The following is a 19,155-nucleotide window of genomic DNA, read 5'->3' as shown; positions in this document are numbered from 1 at the left end:
AGAAGTTGGAGAAGCTGGGTAAGAGACAGCAAGAGCTCAATGGGAAGGAAAGACTACGTCTAGGATACATTTAATGAAGGCTAAAGTGGGAGAGTCAGGCATAGTGCCAGCTTTCTAATTTTGAGGACACTAGTGGATTTGTGTCTACACAAAATTGAAATGTGACTGGATGTGGTGACACATGGCTTTAATATCATCCCTCAGGAGGCAGAGGCAGACAGATCCATGTGTGTTCCAAGCCTGCTTAGGGATACACCGTGAGGCCTGTTTCAAAACAACAACAAAATTGGAAATGTAAGAGAAGATAGGCTAAACACGCAGCTTTCTGGACAGGGGCCTGCAGAGGGAGCAGGCTGGAGCTGAAGTGCTTGTGTTTGTGTTTCAGATGGTGACCCTCTTTCAGATGTGGGTTGTTCCCCTCTATTTCACAGTGAAGCTGCATTGGTGGAGGTTCTTGGTGATCTGGATCTTCTTCTCTGCTGTCACAGCCTTTGTCACCTTCCGAGCCACACGGAAACCTCTAGTGCAGACAACACCAAGGTGAGAATGTAGGTAGAGGAGAAGAGCCTGATTTTCTTCTTTCTTCTCCCTCACTCTGGTTTTCTTTTTTCTTCTCCCTTGCTCTCCTCCTCCTCCTTCTCCTCCTCCTCTTCTTAAGATTTTTTTTTTTAATTTTTATTTGTTTGAGTGTTTTGCCTGTGTGTATATAAGTGTACCACATGCATGTGTGTACTGCCTATAGAGGCCAGAAGAGGGCATCAGATCCCCTGGAATTGGAGTTACAGACTCTTTTTCAACTGCCATGTAGGAACTCCATCTCTTGCAAGGGCAGCAAACACTCTTAATCTCTGAGCTGTCTCTCCTGCCCCCAAACCTAGGTTTCTTGAAGTGAATCTGTTGGAAAGCATGGGAGGAAGATGGGTTTAGAATGAAAAACAAAAAGCCTTTAAAAAAAAAAAATTTTTTTTTTTTTTGTCTGCCAAAATGAGTTGGTGCAGGGCCTCTTTAAAACAAGCTGATTGGGAGACCCACTCCCCTAGCCACAGGTTCAGAATTCCAGATATTTTCCTCTCCTTCACTTGATGCTCTACATCCAGATCTGCTGGTGTTAAAAGCACACCAAAGAAGCCTTTGTGATCATCGTGGTCTCATTTTAAGTATCCTTCTATCCTGTGAACCCTTCTCTCATTTCTAAATTAGATTTTCTCTTATGTTTTCTATTAAGACCCTGTAGTTTGCCATCATTGAAGTCATCACAATTTACAACAAGATGTTGTTTTGAGTATCTGTCTTCCCACATGCACTGTGCTAGTCACTGTATATCCTATCCAGGCCTTGCTACAGGGTCTGGCACATATTAGCCTACTCTGAATTTTTGTTGAATGAATGAATATCAGCAAATTTGCAGTTTTACAATGAATAGCACTTTTTTTCTTATGTAACAAAGCTACTGTTTCTATAATTCTTTGTTTTTTATCCAAATGTGTTTCTTATTTAATCCTCCCAACCAGCTTGTGAGGTCATTTAAGATCCATACCTGGCAGGAAAAGATATTTTTCTCATTCATTCATTCATTCAACAAGCACCTGCTATGTGCCAGGCCCTTTGGTGAGCGCTGGGGATACAGAGCTGGATAAGACATGGTCCCTGCCCTCAAGGAGTACTCGGTTTAATGGAGGAGAGGGTCGAGAAAGCACCTGTTGGAGTGCATTTGGTAAGTGCCATGAGAGGTGTGCTTGGTCTTAAGCCTACCAGGGGAGCTGCCTAGCCTGACCCAAAGTCTCCCAGTTTGCAGACTGCTCTTTGTGTGCTTCGTATGTTTACTACACACTTTTCTCTGACCTTCTGGATCTCACTGTGAGAATGGAGATGGTGATCCAGAAGCCTCTCCCTGGCACCTCTTTAGGCCATGAGAGAAGGCACAGGATCTAGGCCAGGTGGATATGGAGTTGGAATATCCAGCATTGTAACTTGTGAACAACGGGACCTTACCTTTCTGAGCCTTGAATTTTTCATCCCTAAAAATGTGATAAATGCTCAACTTTAGATGAAGTGATTTTCCAAAATTAAAGCACACTATCACATGTGAGTGACCAAGTGCTGGACGTGATGATATAGGCCTGATCTCAAGGAGACATGATTGTGAGTTTGAGATCAGCCTTGGGCTGCAGAGAACCAATTCAAGGACAGCTTAGGTTATATATAGTGAGGTGGTTCATCTGGTAAAGATGCTTTTTGCTTAAGCCTGATGACCAGTTTGATCAGAACCCAAGTAAAGTAGGAGAGAACCCACTCTGCAACGTTGCTCTCCGACCTTCACACATGTGCCATAGATACATAAAATTACCAGTGGCAAACAGTATGATTAAAATATTGTTAATAATATGGAAGGTTGTTTTATAATAGTAAATAACAATGATGGTGCTTTCCAGTTTCATAAATGGCCTTATTTAATCATTTAACTTTAACAAGTATATTACAAGAAATAGGCTCTTTATACCACAGTGAGAAAGGTCGTTTGCTTTATCATTTATGAAAAGAAGTGAACTTATTTCAGAAATATGATATGACTCATCTGAGCTCATTTAGCAAATAAAAGCTTACTAATCTTAAGTATTAGAAGATCTGAAATTCCATGTCTTTTCTGCTGTCTCTTTCCGTTATGTAAATCCTGGATTGCATAGCTGTGTGTGGTTTTTAGTGCAACACTACAAGATGCTTGGGACCTTTCCCTAGCCTGAGAAGCCTCCTTGGACAGAGCAGGGAAGCATAGGCAGAAACCTAAGTGTCCATCCTGGGGTCTAGCAGAGAGGTAGTAAGTCAGCTCTTAGGAAGAAAGAAAGCTTGGGCTAGTTATTCAAGCACGTTACTAAACTGCTCATTTGCTATTATCTCAGATAGGATGGTTAGTGACTGCCTTAGATAGGGTTTATATTGCTGTGATGAAACACCATGACCAAAGCAACTTGGTTGGGGAGGAAAGAGTTTATTTGGCTTACATTTCTGCAGCACTATTCATCATTGAAGGAAGTCAGGACAGGAACTCAAGCAGGGCAGAAACATGGAGGCCATGGAGGAGTTTGATTACTGGCTTGATCCTCATGGCTTGCTCAGCCTGCTTTCTTATAGAAGTCAGGACCACAAGTCCAGAGATAGAACCACCCATAATAGGCTGGTCCCTCCCACATCAATCACTAATTAAGAAAATGGTCTACAGCCCTAGTCTTTTTTTTTTTTTTTTTTTTTTTTTTTTTTGTTTGTTTGTTTGTTTTTCGAGACAGGGTTTCTCTGTGTAGCTTTGCCCCTCTCCTGGAACTCACTTGGTAGCCCAGGCTGGCCTCGAACTCACAGAGATCCGCCTGGCTCTGCCTCCCAAGTGCTGGGATTAAAGGCGTGCACCACCACCGCCCAGCCTCAGCCCTAGTCTTAATGGAAGTGATTTCTTAGTTGAGTTTCCCTCTTCTCTGATAATTTTAGCTTGTGTAAAGTTGACAAAACACTGTCCAGCACGGTGACTGCTGGAATCAGGGGCCACCTGCAGCGTTTACAGCAGCCTGATTTATACAGAGACTCTCTCCTTCCTGAATCCAGCTGGAGTTCCACATTGCTTGTCACTGCTTGCTCTCGAGGATGTGAGAAACCCTACTCTCCCCTCTCCCCAAAACAAAGCATACACATCAAATCGGGGGTACTGTTTGAGTGCCTTCCTCATTTACTATCCAACAAAACTTGTCATATTTATGAGGCATCATTCCTAGTGTGATTGGCCTCATGGATAGGAGCAAAGCTGCAGTCAAACTAAGCAGACCCAGGTGCAAACTGCAACCAGTTCTGTCTCTGATTCATCTTCCCCTGGATTCTTTTCTGACAAGAACAGCAAGCTTTTGCATGTTGTATTCTGAAGGTTCTTAGTCTTTTTACTTCCTTACCCAGCTAACCTTAATTTGAGAGGGGCAGAGGTAGCTTAGGCCAGCTGTGTCTTTTATTTGCTTGAGACTGAGACTTACTTTTAGGGATCCCTTTTCTTGGTCCAGGAAGATACAAAGCATTCTTGGGGTATGATGATTTAGGGGGCATTTCTGCAATTGAGGATGTGAACAGCTTTTGACAGTAACCAAAGTTGTCCAATAAATCTGAGCATTGAACCTGATGCCCCACTGATGTGAGAAGAAGGGGTTCTGGTGATTTAGTGGCCTCTGAGGCCACCATTCTCTACCAGCTATACTAACTGTTTATCTTCTTCCTCCAGGTTGGTTTATAAATGGTTCCTCCTAATCTATAAAATCAGCTATGCCACTGGCATTGTTGGCTACATGGCTGTCATGTTTACCCTCTTTGGTCTTAACTTATTATTCAAGTGAGTACCCTTTGCTTTTACATTTTTCTGGTATTTGGGGGAGAATGGCTGGGAGTCCTGGGTATTAAAAAAGAGAACATGGTACAGGTGGCAGGCAGCCCTCTGTGCTGTTTGGCTGGCAGAAAACATTGAATGTCTGGAAACAGACAAAGGTCAGAGTCCCAAATTTATATTTTCCAAAAATTCGTATTCAGTTGAAAAGCATAACAAAAATAAACATAATAACCAGTTATCCATAATTCCATCCCTGAAGAATAGTTTTCATCTTTGTACACTACTCTGCCTGGCTCGAGCAGGGACTGGCAAACTTCACCCGAGGGCTTGTTGCTTCCTATTGTCACGAGCCTTCTAGACACCAGCTTACAGGTCCTCTTGCCCACAGATGACACAGAAGTCAGGCAGTCCTGAACTTAGAGACCAGAGAGTACAGTGAGCCAGTAGTCCAGAAGAGGGTGAAATGTGGTTATTTAGATGAAGTAATATTGACTGTGGGCCCTCGATCAAGAGGAGTCCCAAGCCAGGCCTGGGGATGTGTTTCTGTGTTCCCAGAAACTCAGTAGGCTCAGGCAGAAGCATTGGAAATACAGTGTCTGCTTAGGCAGTCTGGGTGACTTAAGCCAGATCCTCTCTCAAAATTAAAAATAAAAAATGGGCTGGGGATGTAGCTTAGTGATAGAACTTTAGGTCTAGATGGGCAAAATTGAATCCTCAGTACTGAAAAAGGGGAAAGGGGAAAAAAAGAAATAGTTCCATGGCTGGGACAGTAGTGACTAAAGATCATGTTTTGTTTTGTTTGTTTTTTTGGTTTTTCGAGACAGGGTTTCTCTGTGTAGCTTTGTGCCTTTCCTGGAGCTCACTTGGTAGCCCAGGCTGGCCTCGAACTCACAGAGATCCGCCTGGCTCTGCCTCCCGAGTGCTGGGATTAAAGGCGTGCGCCACCACCGCCTGGCCTAAAGATCATGTTTTAATTGATAGCTGGAAAGATTCTGTCTTAGTCACTGTTCTAGTGCTGTGAAGAGACACCATGACCGGGCAACTCTTTTTTTTTTTTAAAAAAAGATTTATTTAATTATTATATATATAATGTTTTGCCTGCATGTATGCCTGCATGCCAGAAGAGGGCACCAGATCTCATTATCGATGGTTGTGAGCTACCATGTGATTGTTGGGAATTGAACTCAAGACCTTTGGAAGAGCAGCCAGTGCTCTTAATATCTGAGCCATCTCTCCAGCCCCAACAAGGCAACTCTTATAAAGAAAAGTAATTAATTGTGGGCTTATTTACAGTTATAGAGGGTTAGTTCATTATTATCATGACAGGAAGCAGATAGGTGTAGTGCTAGAGCAGTAGCTGAGAGTTTTATATCCTGATACGTAGGCAGCAGGCAGAGAGAGATACTGAGTCTGGCACGGGCTTTCGAACCCTTAGAGCTCACCTGCAGTGACACACCTCTTTCAGCAAAGCCACATGTCCTAATCCTTTCTCAGTTTCACCTGCTGGTGATGAAGCATTCAGACATAGGAGCCTATGGAGGTATTCTCATTCACATTTTCACCACAGCCACTAACCTCTCAGTACACTTTAGGCTGGAGAATGTTTAAAGTTCATTGTAGGACAAATAAAACTAAGTACTATGTTACAGAGTGGGTGGACACTCCTAGATTTCTTTCTTCCAGGAAGAAAATAGGCTGAAAAATAAACAGGTTCCAGAAAGGTTTAGGATTCATTCATTTAGACTCTAATACTTATCTTCAACAGAGCTATGCTGGGGTTAAAGGTGTACATCACTATACCCAGCTAATGTTACATTTTAAAGATGTTTCTTCTATAGTTTCTTTACTTGCCTAATTTATACAGGAGGAAAACAAATTAAAGATCTTGACTTTAATTTTATGTCATGAGTGTTTTGCATGCACGTGTACATGCAGGAGCCTACAGAGGCCAGAAAAGGGTGTTGAATCCCTTGGAACTAGTGTTACAGACAGTTGTGAGCTGCACGTGGGTGTTAGGAGCTGAACTCTGGTGTTCACCGATATCATCCAGTGCTTTTAACTGTTGAGCCCAGAACTTGACTATTTTTATGCTGCTGATTAGGTTGATGGATGTAAGATGAGCACTAACTAATCAGTGAGTTAAATATTGCAGGGCTAATAAGCACCTCCACTTTCTTTCTTTGAGAATTATAACTTACAACCATGAGTGAATACATAGAGTTCTTTGTAAAAATATGTTAGCAAAGATAGTTTTCTACAACATTCATAGACTCTAGATTACACATTATTGGTCCTTGGAGTTTTTAAACTAATGTTATAGGAAGGATCCATATTTTCTTATTAAATAGGTTTGAACCAAAATTTAACTTTGATGACATTATACCAAATATGTACTTATACAACTATTCTATAGTAACATATATGTAAATATTTACTAATTTTATACCCTCCCCAAACCTATGTTTGATAAACGCTTTCTATAAAAGAAATGTAAATAGTTGATGTTATATAGAAAAGTAGGGGAAATCTAGGCTATTATGTGCAATACTTATAGATAAACAGAGAAATCCTGCCTGTGCCCTGCTTCCCTGGGGCCCCAAGAGCACATTTCACATATGGGAGATAATTTATCCAATCGCTGTCAGTTCAGACATTCCCAGAAGAGAGATGGCAAGAGATAGAGGGTCATTTCAGTCTTTGCCTCCGACTACCAAGGTCAGCCATGTCAGCTTGGGTGGCTGACTTGAGGTGAAGCCATTCAGTGAGTTACTTTTTTTTTTTTTTTTTTTTTTTTTTTTGATGAAATCCCCATTACTTGGTATCTAGCATTTACCAGTAATGGAGTTGCTAACACATAGCTCTGAAAGATTCTCTGGGCAAGTACAAAGCCTGACTACCTGTCATGTCAGGCTGGAACTACAGACAGAGCTGAGACTAGGTCTATCGTGGGGCAGTGACCCACTGGAGCTTAGTCTTGGCAGTTCATAGTGATAGCTTTCCCAAGAGATGTTTGTGAACCATATTAAAACAGCAAACTGGATTTGTTTATGACTTAGTAACATTTATTCTAGCTTCTGAGCAATCCAACTAAATGTAGGTTTTGCCTTGAGTGTCCTCAGGCAGTAATTCAAGGCAGTTGTGTCTCAGAGCAGGCCTTACTGCCACACTGCTTCCCCTGCAGGATTAAACCAGAAGATGCGATGGACTTTGGCATTTCTCTCCTCTTCTATGGTCTCTACTATGGAGTTCTTGAGCGGGACTTTGCAGAAATGTGTGCAGACTATATGGCTTCCACCATAGGGGTGAGTGCATCTGTACTTTTTTTTTTTTTTTTTTTTAAATAAGGTCTTGCTGTATATGTAACCCAGGCTGGCACCTTGAACTCAGATTCTCCCACCTCAGACTCTTAAGCACTAGGATTACACGTTTCTACCACTATGCCCTGTTATCTGTGCTCTCCCTGTTGCCTCCTGCTACCTCCAAGTTGTTCAGGCTAGCATCACTTACTTGATGTAAGACAAAGGCACTAAAATAAGATAAGTCATAGAAGAAACTTTTTGGGCCGGGTGGCGGTGGCGCACACCTTTAATCACAGCACTCAGGAGGCAGAGGCAGGCAGATCTCTGTGAGTTTGAGGCCAGCCTGGTCTACAGAGAGTGAGTTCCAGGATAGCCAGGGCTACACACAGAGAAACCCTGTCTTGAAAAGGCAAACAAAAACCTTTAGGATGTGGGTGGTATGCATAAAGATTTCTTCCTTGAAATTTAGAAAGTCACATTTCACATATACCCTGGAATTTTAACTTTAGGGTCACCATAGGAAAGAAATACTTTATCCAGTAGGAAGTTAACATTCATTTAACAAATGTTTTTTAATGCTCCATATGTGCCTGGGCCCTGTGCTGTGTGTTGGACTTACAAAGGTATCTGAAAATAAAACATGTATTATTCCTCTCTGAGGAACTATCGACAGTACATTTTGCTAGTGAAGAGGTAGTTATTTTATTCAGTGGTGTATGTAGCCACTGGTAATCCAAGTGTCACTAACCCCTGACCCATATTTATGCAAGCAACACTAATTAAACCCAGTGGTCACACACACAAAATCTGAAAATAAAAATAAAACATGGCCCTTACCCCAAATGACTTCACTCACTAGTGAGAAAGGTAAATGTTAAAGCAATACACAAACATAAAAGATTGTCTGTATTAAGTATTGTGAAGGAAAGGTACATGATGCCATGAACATATATGATACTGACACATTTGACATCATCACACTCAAAGATGGCTTCCTCAGAAAAATGACTTATAAGCTGACTTTAACATGAGTAGAAATAAGTGATGAAGTGTGCGATGTACAGAGGAAATAGCATCCATAAGAGTCCTGTCAGCAGGATTGAATGTGGGTGGGGTTTTTCCTTCCTTCTTTTTTTCTACATGTGTATGTGTATTTCTCTGTGTGTGCACATGTATAACTATACTTTTGGGAGCCAGAGGACAGCATTGAATGTCATTCCTCAGGAGCCATCCGCCTTGTGTTTTGAGACAGGGTCTCTCATTGGCCTGAGCTTGCTGATTTTGCTAGACTGGCTGGCCAGCAGGGATTTGTCTCTACCTCCCCAGTATGAAGATTATAAGTGTGCACTACTTCTGTCTTAGTGTGTAGTGTATGTACTTGCTTGTGTGTATGTATGTGTGCAGGTGCATGAATGTGTGTGTGTGTATGTGTGTGTGCGCGCACGCGCGCGCCAGAGTGTAGAGGCCAGAGGTCAAACTGAGATGTCTTTCCCCATCACTTTTCATTTTGTTTATTCTTTTTGTTATTGTTGTTTCTTTTTGTTGTTGTTTTTTTGAGACAAGGTCTATTATGTACCTCTGACTCTCCTGGAACTCACTACTGTAGAGTAGTGTGTCCTTGAACTCACAGAGAGGCACCTGCTTCTGCCTCCCAAGTGCGTGTTATTTATTTTTAATTATTATTGACTGTGTGTATGATGTGTGGGTGTAGGTGTGCATGTGCTGTGACACTCGTGTAGATCTGAGAACGAGTTTGTGGAATTGGTGCTCTCCTTCCGCCTTTCCATGTGCTCCAGGGATGGAATTCAGATCATCGGGCTTGCATTGCAAGTGCTCTGCCTGTGAGCCATCTCCACATCCTTCGCTTTAACTTTTACAGTCAGATCTGTCACCGACCACGAGCTCATCCATCCACCTAGGCTCGCTGGCCAGTGAGATTCAGGCCTCTACCTTTCTGTTTCTCCCTCACTTGTACTGAGTTTACATGAAACGTTCTAAAATGTGGGTACTCAAGACTCAGGTATGTGTGCTCATGAAGCGAGCACTTTACCGACTGAACTGTCACGAAAGGGTAGATGTTTCTGAGGAACTAAGGCTAATGTCTGGAGAAATAGTCTATAGATGAGAGTAAAAACTTACAGGCCAGAGATTTTAATCTTCTTTATTATTGTATTTGTGTATGGTGATGGGGCAGTGCACAGCAGTGATGCTTACACGCGAGTCAGAGAACAACCTTATGTACTCAGTTCTGTCCTTGTTCCTTTGCGAACTCCAGGCACTAGACTCAGGTCATCAAGTTTGCGTGACAATGCAGTTTGCCTTCTGAGCTGTGTAGCCAGCCCAAGATTTTCATTCTGTTACTAAAAACACTGAAGGACCAGAGAGAGCTTAGCAGTTAAAAGCACTGGCTGCCCTTCCAGAGGAGTCAGGTTTGATTTCCAGCACCTACATGGCAGCTCACAACTGTCTGTAACTCCATTTCCTGGGAATCCTATGTTCTCTTCTGGCCTCTCAGGGCACCAGGACACATGTGGTACACACACATAAATGCACACAACATGCTCATATACATAAAACAATAAAATGATCCAGGAAAAAAAACTGAGAGGCTAATAGAGAATGACTCTCGAATTTGCATTAAGCAAAGACAGCTCAGCCTGCTGGGGAGAAAACAGGCTTAGAGAGGTCCAAACTAGACTAGACCCTGCAGAGACAGTCCATGGATCTGGGTGAGGTAAAGTCGCTTTAGATAAGAAGAGAGCTGGTGGAAAAGGAAGACGTGGACTATTTGAGAAGTATTTGGGAGATAAAGTTGACAGGAGATAGTACGGCGTGTGAGACGGAAAGAAATGTGGGCAGGATAGGGCCTTGCCCAGAGACAGGGCCACCGCCAGAGGATCGGTGCAGACGGTGAAGAGCTGCTTCAAGCTTCAAATGTAGGAACATGACGACCAAACCGCAGGACCCAAGGAGACGTCCTCTCCCCCCCCCAAAAAATAGAAGTACATCTTGTAGTGTGCTTTTGTTTTGTTTTAATGTTACATGAATGTTTTTTCTACATGTGTGTGCACCCCGCTTACATGCCTGGTGCCTGCAGAGGTCAGGTAATAATGCCTGAAACTAGACTTATGGATGGTTATGAACTGCCATGTCAGTGTTGGCAACTGCACGTGGGTCCTGTGCATGAGCAACAAGTACTCTTAACTGCTGAGCCCTCTCTCCAGACTGCTTTGCTTTTTGATAAAAGTATATTATATATACATATATATATTTTTTTGTAATTATTTAAACAATGAACGTGTTCTCAATTTCTGTGTCATTCCCTTAGGCCCCCCAGATGACACCCTCCTAAAGAGGGAACATTCCATCTCCCTAGGTAATATTAGTCAAGTACAATTTTAGGCCAGGTCTTTCTCAGTGAAGTGAGATTATTTTTATTTTTCCTGTACTAGAACAAATTAGAAACAAAAATCTATTACCTCCTTTTGTAGATAGCTTCTGTGGATTGCAGCTGGTCTGAGAGCGTCCCAAAGGGTCCATGTGTTGGAGGCTCACCCCTTACTGTAGAGTTGTTGAGGTTGTGGCATCGCCAAGAGGTAGAGTGTAGTGGGGGAGTCATTAGGCTGTGCCCTTGAGAGAGACTGAGGTCATTCTTACAGCCCATGAGTTAGTTATTACCAGATCCTGTTATTATAAGAGTGAGTGCAGCCCTTGAATGGTCCCCTGCTTCCTGTCTGGATGTGACCTTTTTCATCTGTATGTTCCCGTGTGTGGTACCATCTGCCATGGGGTGACTGAAGGGGCCCTTGCCAAATCTAGTGCGGTACTATTTGGGCTTTCATCCTCCAAACTGTAAATGAAATGTTCTTTCCTTGTAAGTGCCCAGCCTCAGGAATTTTATAATAGCTATGAAAACATTCTAGAATTGCCTGTTAGAGTCTTTCTTAACTTCATTTCACTTTCTCTTATCTACATGTGTAGACTTCAGATCTTTAGCCTTCTCGTTCTCCAGAGAGAGCGGCGGGTTCTGGCTTGTCAGGTTACTAACTTTACACTCACAGCAGATGTGTACTAAGGCTGCTCCATGGTGTTTTAGTGACTAACGGTGATAATCCCTAGCAGTGAGGTGACAGTTCCCAGAAAGTGGTATATTTCAGCTTCCAGTCCAGAAACGGGTTCATTTCTTGTTAGGGTGGAGAGAAGCTCAGATCCCGTCTTTTACTCTTCATCCTCTTCTGCCTCTTAGCATGGGAGCAGAAGGATCATCACATTGGTCTTGACTGGCAGGCTGACACAGTAGCAGGGAAACAGACTGCCCATCTACAAGTGAGGTTGATGGAACGTCACACCACACAATGTCTTTACTTGCCACCCACAGTCTGAATGTTGAGAGCCACTGTCCTGTGAATGTCCCAATGCAGAGTATGTGTTCCTGATGAAAGCATTTCCTCCCTTGGAGACCTGGAATCTTTGTAAAGATTACTTCTTCTCTAGGGAGTTACATTGAAAATGTAACTGTCTGTCCAGTTTAGAGGAGTCACACATTAATGCACAGTCATGGGACCCTGACTGTGCCTGTAACTGATGAGTAGGGCTGGCCTAGGAATGTGCTTTAGTTCGGGATGAGTCATCAGGAGTTAGCTCATTCACTGTTTACCACAGCATGTATGGCTGAAACTCTCCAAGTTACAGGCATTATGCTAAAGCTTGGATGCCAGTAGATTCTGAGATGCTGGGACCTTGAGCAGGGGATAGAGAGGTGCCTCATGTCACCTACCCAACCCTGAGGACTCCAGCAGTCTTTCATTTATTTATGCCAGGAGTCTTTGGTTAATTGAGTGGGTCCCTGAGTGACACCAGACTGAATTTCAGGAATGTTGTTGTCCTGGTAGCAAGAACCTGATCAATGCTTTGAGGTAATCTGGAAATTCTAACCTTCTTGCATTCACTGGCCAACTCATTCACTTATTTGTGCAAGCAACAGTTATCTTGTAAACGTTTACAGAACAAGCAGGTACCTCTTTACAAGTACACAATTACCCACTTCTAGTAAAATCCTAGTCTTCTTCTGGTGAGGAGAGGGGGTTTGGTAAAACACTCAAGATTTCCCCCAGCTCTTCCCTGGTAATACCTTTCTTATTCTAATGTCTCGAAATTCAACTTCTCAGCACCCCCTGAGTGGTTTTGTGGCCAGCTTATTTCACTTGGGGTAAAATCTCCAAGATTTATTCATATGCTAAAATTACCTTCCTTTTCTTTAAAAAAAATTACTATTTTTTTTATTGTTTCCATATGTATGGGTGTTTTGTCTGCATGTATGTCTGTATGACACATGTATACCTCGTGACCGAAGAAGCTAGAAGAGGTTATTAGGTCCCTAGGAACTATAGTTACAGAAGGTGGTGAGCCACCATGTGGGTGCTGAGAGTCAAACCTCGGTCTTTGGAAGAGAGCTCAGCCAGTGCTCTAAACTGCTGAACAATCGCTCTAGCCCCAGTTTCCTTCCTTTTAAAGACTGAGTAATGTCTGATAGAAATGTCTGTTGTGTGTAACTGAGTATTACACACAACATGCTCAGTCGGTTTTCAGTCTTTTGTACATTCACAGCTTCTGTCCCAGAGAGTTATAGTTGATTTTGTAACTGTGTCCCCAATGAGAACTCAGAGTCAGAAACTAAACCTAATTCATCTCTTATGGATAATGATTTGATCTGAGGAGATCCTTGTGGTTAATTGATTTTAGGGTTCCTAGAAATAAAACTGTGAGGTTTTATAATCATATTAACAAGCATTCTCAGGTCCTCCGCACTGGTCTGCATTACCTCGTTAGGACAATTTTCTTTCAATTCCGTGATGCTGTCTGTGATCTGAACTAAAGTAACTTAAATTGTGTCCGGAGACCTTGATTAGAGACTGCCTTTTCCAGAGGGCCACTATGAAGTCATAAGTTGTGAGAGCTAGTCACAGTAGTTTCTATCCATGCCAGAAATTATGCTGTGCTAGAAGGATTGTGAAATGTTTTGTGGTACTTTCTTCCTCAAGTTCTTTGTATGATGCATTGGGGCACATGTCCTGTCTCACATTCTGAGAAAAACCCGGGCACAGGCTCACTTCCCTGCTCCTCAGAGTTCCTAGACAATACCAGAACAGGAATGTTTGCTGTCTTCACTGCTGAAATAGTGGAGGGAACTTGAGTTGGACTGTTTGGAGAGCCTAACCTTCTTTTTGCTTTCAATTTTTTAAAAACTATTATTTCGTGTGTTATTAGTGCTTTGCTTGCATGTATGTCCTTGTACCATGTGCATGCCTAGGTGGTCTTGAACTCATAGCGATACATCGAGTCTGTCTCCCAAGTGCTGGAGGGTTGGTATGCCACCATGACTAGCCTGATGTGCTCTTAGTGAGCTGTGTGCTCTAATGCAGGTCACCCTTCCTGTCTCTGTCAGACACTTTCTATGCACTTTTGAAACACTATTCATTTATTTGTTTGGGATTTTTTTTGAAACAGGTTCTCACTATGTAGCCTTGCCTGGCCTGGAGCTCCATAAGCAGAACTTGAACTTCCTGTGATTCTCTTGCCTCTGCCTCTCAAGTGTTAGGATTAGGTGTGTACCACTATAGCCAGAATTGTTTTTTTTTAATTATTATTATTAAAAAAAAAAAGTCCCTTCCTTGGCATTTTCTCTTGTGATTACTGGCCTGTTCCTTGCTCCTCACAGGTAGGGCACCTGTCTGTGTGGATGAAACACTTTAGTGTGTTCTAACCTGGCTTCTATGTGTGTCCTTCTGAAAACCTGGGCTGTCCCCCGGTACCCACTGCTGTTGTAGACTACCCTCAGCAGGTATCCCCACAGTCGGCCCAAGAACTCCTTCCTTAGAAAACTTCCCCACACTCAAAATTGTAAAGCACTAGTCTGTCTTCTGTCTGAAGACTGGGATGGAGATGAGGCAAATACGGGTTTAGAAAGACCAGCTAGGAGCCTGTGGTGGTAAATATTACTAACTTGACAGGAGTCACCTGAAACCAGACTTGTGGGTCTGTCTGTGCTTCTTGATCAGTTGAACTGTGGTGAGAAGACCCACCTTAACTGGGTGACACCATCTCCTCGGGTGGGTCCCGGACTAAGGAAAAAGGGACAAATGAGCTGAGCACCAGCATTCATCTCTCTGCTTCCCAACTGCAGATGCAGCGTGACCACCATCCCTATCTTCCCAGGCAGACAGATTCTCACAGCTTTTCTGGCCTTCCCTCCTGCTCTCGTCCTCTAGTTCTACAGTGAGTCGGGCATGCCTACCAAGCACCTTTCAGACAGCGTGTGTGCTGTGTGTGGGCAGCAGATCTTTGTGGATGTCAACGAAGAAGGCATCATCGAGAACACATACAGGCTTTCCTGCAATCACGTGTATCCTGCCTTGTGCTCCATCTCTCCTGAACATCTCTCCAGTCATGGTGGGGGTGACCGTGGTGCATTGTCCAGAGTTGGAGTGTAGGTGAGCCATGACAGAAGCTTTAGCTTTCTCCACCCTTTCTTCAGTTAAGGTAGTTAGGGACTGCCAGGTCATGGAGAACCCAAAGCTGCAGCAGCTAGTGAGGCTGCTCAAGCTGATGCGTGTCGCAGGAGAAGGAGACCCTCTAATGAAGTGCTTCAGTTTAGAGTCAGATCCCCTCCTGAGGATTTGATCTTATCTTGATCGTGTATTTACTAAGCTCCCATCCTGTGCCATGTTGGGAATTGTGTATTATCTCCATCTTGGCTCTTAACAACCATGCAAATAAGGATCGTTGCTCTCACTCCCCTGTGAGGAAACATTCAGAGAGAAGGAATCTGCCCCAAATTACACAGCTGTATGTAAGGAGTGAAGCCTCCAACTGAACCTTTCTCTAGAGCTGATGCTCTGGCACCTTGAGATCCAAAATGGGCTGAAGTGCCAGTTTGGCTTTCTACCACTTCCTTGACCAGTGGTGCTCAGATTCCATGAGTTCTGTATCCGAGGCTGGTGCATCGTGGGAAAGAAGCAGACGTGTCCCTACTGCAAGGAGAAGGTGGACCTGAAGAGGATGTTCAGCAATCCGTATCCTTTGGGTCCTTGTTGAAAGTGGTGATGGGCAGAAAGTACTGTCTGTGTCTGAGTCCTGGGGCCATCCCTACTGCCTCTAACCTAGAATTTGTTTACCATTCACTTTGGCTTCTGTTCTGGGGAAGTGGGGTGTGACATGAGGCAGTCAGGAAACACAGCTGCCCATCATAAATTACTAACGGAAGCAGCCCCTGCCACTTGTCACGTGTTTGCTTCCTCTCTAGGAAGCACCATCTCACTTGATTCCCTGGCGGCTTTTAGAGGCTGAGCAGTGGCCAGAGTTATTTTACCAGTGAGTGTTGCCTTACCCTTGAGGTCCATCTACAGACTACCTTTACCTATGCAGGCAGGGCCTGAAGCATCTGCCGAGCTGGGGACACCTTTGCTCCATTCACTTCTAATGAAGGACCATTTTCTCCTTGGCACTCACTACCCTTCCTATCCAGTCATTTCTCTGGTCCCACATTCACGTTCTGTGGGGTCCAAGGATCCAGCTTTGTCCCAGCTCCTACCTTAGCTGCCCTTTGTGTTCTGTGGTTTCCTGGTCCCTCTCTCTATAGACCAGCAGGACTGGTCAGGGGACAGGAGTGCTCCACCTTTTCAAAAGCTTTTCTGCGGGCTTTCCTCCCAGCTGGGCTTTGCAGGCCTTCTTTGCTTTCTCCAGACTCCTTCCCTACATTTAGATGTAAAGCAAAAGGAAAGGAACTCATCCAAAGACTTCTTGACCTCAGGAGGGCCTCCTTCATGTCTCTGCCAGCAGTGAGCTCCTTGTGACTAACCTTGGCTCCTTTTCCCTCTGACTGTGTCCTCTTTTGTGATACTATTCTTGGAAAGATAGGAAAGAACATCTACTCACCCCAGATAGGGAATGAACAACAGACCAAAGTAAGGGTGCCACCCAAGTACAACTTGGTGAACCAGTGAGTTTTATTGGTGTTACTCATAGGAGTGAGGGTGAGGGGTTATTTACAGGAGCCAAAATGACTCAAAGACAGCTGCATCACCAAAAGCTACCATAGATGATGGCTTCTGGAAGCCACAAACCTGGAACTCGCTGCAGGCAGTTCATTTGGTCTGAGCCTCTTCCAGGCAGCTCAGCTGGTTTGAGAGGCTTCTAGGAAGCTCAGCTGTGTCTCAGCAGTTTTCACTGATTATATATACTTGATGAAGGAGGAGCCTAGTGTATCTGATCAGTTTCAGGGACTTCCTGGAGCTTTCGAATTGTTTACTTTCTGGACTTAAGGAGCTTCTCAGCTGGATGGGATGTTTTACTCCTTTAGAACATCTTACTTTTTGGTTTTGTTTGTTGTTGTTTTTCCAAAACAGGGTTTCTCTGTGTAGCTCTGGCTGTCTTGGAACTCACTCTGTAGACCAAGCTGGCCTTGAACTCAGACATCCACCTGCCTTTGCCTGAGTGCTGAGATTAAAGGCGTGTGCCACCACCACCCAAGAACAGCCAGTGTCTTAACAAGCTTCCTGCCAAGATGGAAGCTTTTATCTGGAAGGAAATTACTACAGAACGTGTCAGTAGACCCAACGTTTTTCCTTGATGGAGAAAACCTTAAATTTTATACATTGCAAGAACCTTCTTGGGGCGAGAGTATAGCTAGACCAGAGGCAGAGTACTTGCTTAAGACGCTATGGTTTACTGTATTCCATTCCCAGCCTCCTCTGGTCTACATTGCATGGATACATTTCTAGGGTGTATGTCAGTCTCAGGCTGTTTGTCACCTCTGAGAAATGGTGCATAGAGGCCCTGCATGGATGTTGGTTGTGGAAATCTGGTTTACCTCTCCACTTCTCATGTCTGCTCCAGTCCCCTCTGCTTTCCTTCCCCTGATTCTCTGGGTTCAGCCTTCCATTTCACCGTGGAGACCTGAAGAGAAGCTGGGTAGCTTTATTTTCTCTGGGTTATGGAGCAGCGTCAAACTGTAGGCAAATCCAAGGAAGGCTTCACTACCAAGCTGGATGAACCTAACAGCTCTTGCATATAGCCTCTGATCCTTAACATTGTAACAGCTGGGAGAGGCCTCATGTCATGTATGGACAGCTGCTGGACTGGCTTCGATACTTGGTAGCCTGGCAGCCTGTCATCATTGGCCTGGTACAAGGCATCAGCTACATCCTGGGCCTGGAGTAATCAGGAACCACCTCATTGGAGAACCCAGCCCACCCACCATGGACCTCAGGGCACTCTCCTTGCTGCCCACGAAGACTCGGGTGGGAAAGACTCAAAGGCACTTGGGCCACTCAGGACCTCCTCAGCTGTGTCTGGGTTGCGGGGGGAAATGATGGAGAACCAGCCAGTGGGGCTGTCAGCAGTGGGGGCTTTTTAAAAGAAAATTATTTTGATGAATATATTTAAATTTTTTTATTGTGGAGCATAGGAACTGTCCCCCACCCCGTGGCCTTACCCTCCTTGAACAGGGTAGGGCAAAGCTGTTGGTTGGGAAGCGTCTTCTCACCTCTGGCTAAGAGCAATGGTGGGTTTTCTGGTGGCTACCCTTTCCCTTCCCTTCCCTCTGCAAGGCTGAAGCCCGGTTTGCAGAGCTCAGACTGGTGCCACAGATCAACACTGAGCAGCAGTGAAGGGTCTCTTCATCCGTCTGGGGTATAAGATGGCTGTTGTACATGGCTCTGTTCCCTCTTTGTCTGGAAACTAAAGACTGAGTGTGGCAAAATCAATGACATTTCCAACTAGGGAAGCCCTGTGACCTCAGAATTCACTGACATGTTTTGGGACAACTGGAAGAATGAGTAGTGTAGATAACCTGCTGCTGGGCAGGGCTGTTGCCAGACAGGGCATAGAAACCATCTGTGCATAGTTGAGCTGTGGAAGCTACGTGGGCAGCAATGGATGTTGAGCTTCTTGTGCAAATAGACCCTTCAGCCTGAAGTGGTAACGTGCCAAAGGCCGCTCTGCACCTCACTTCCTTACCAAAAGCCTAAGAGTGTGTGTGTTTGTGTATGCACAGAGCAGATAGACTAATGGATATCAGTCTCTTTAGTCATCACTATGCCCTTGAAGCTAAGCAGGGATTCCCAGACCAGGTAACATCCCTGTGTAGGGTTGGTCATTTGTGGGCTCTTCCTGGGCCCGACAATTGGAGTGGTGGGTGGATAGAAAGTAAGGCCTGAGTGAGTACGGTTCTGAGAAAGGGCCTTCTGCGCCGGCCTAGCCTTAGTCCTGGGCATCTGGAGTCACTGGGAGGGAGGCTTGTGGAGCTGCAGCACTGTGCTTCTAGGGAAATGTGACCCTGCCCCTTTGAGGGCCACAGGAACCCAACAGGGTCCTGTCTTCTCCTTGAATAAAGCTCCCTGAGCTGGGCTGGAGAGCTGACAGCCATCTGCCTTGCTTTTTGCTACCTTTCCTGTGACCTCAGGGTGTCTTGCCTCTTGTACCCCAACTGAGAGCTGGGGCCTCATT

At 44.3% G+C, this 19,155-nt stretch overlaps 1 protein-coding gene across 3 annotated transcripts in view; it reads left to right on the top strand.

Moving 5' to 3' along the window:
- Nucleotides 1–18,084, top strand: part of Rnf121 (ring finger protein 121) — a 68,568-nt gene extending 50,484 nt beyond the window's left edge. For 2 of the 3 annotated variants that reach the window (XM_076548812.1, XM_006993296.4), the window contains exons 4-9: nucleotides 386–540; nucleotides 4,250–4,357; nucleotides 7,533–7,653; nucleotides 14,919–15,052; nucleotides 15,621–15,722; nucleotides 17,748–18,084. In XM_076548812.1, coding sequence (XP_076404927.1) covers nucleotides 386–540; nucleotides 4,250–4,357; nucleotides 7,533–7,653; nucleotides 14,919–15,052; nucleotides 15,621–15,722; nucleotides 17,748–17,868 — 741 coding nt within the window. In that variant the 3' untranslated portion in view covers nucleotides 17,869–18,084. The remainder of the gene's footprint in view (nucleotides 1–385; nucleotides 541–4,249; nucleotides 4,358–7,532; nucleotides 7,654–14,918; nucleotides 15,053–15,620; nucleotides 15,723–17,747) is intronic. The other variant, XM_076548815.1, reaches the window with a different exon arrangement.
- The last annotated feature ends 1,071 nt before the right edge of the window (nucleotides 18,085–19,155 follow it).

The sequence above is a fragment of the Peromyscus maniculatus genome, chromosome 1, assembly GCF_049852395.1.
Source record: "Peromyscus maniculatus bairdii isolate BWxNUB_F1_BW_parent chromosome 1, HU_Pman_BW_mat_3.1, whole genome shotgun sequence".
Classification (NCBI taxonomy): Eukaryota; Metazoa; Chordata; class Mammalia; order Rodentia; family Cricetidae; genus Peromyscus; species Peromyscus maniculatus.
The sequence above is the reverse complement of the archived record's forward strand: the minus strand, read 5'-3'. Positions and strand labels throughout refer to the sequence as shown.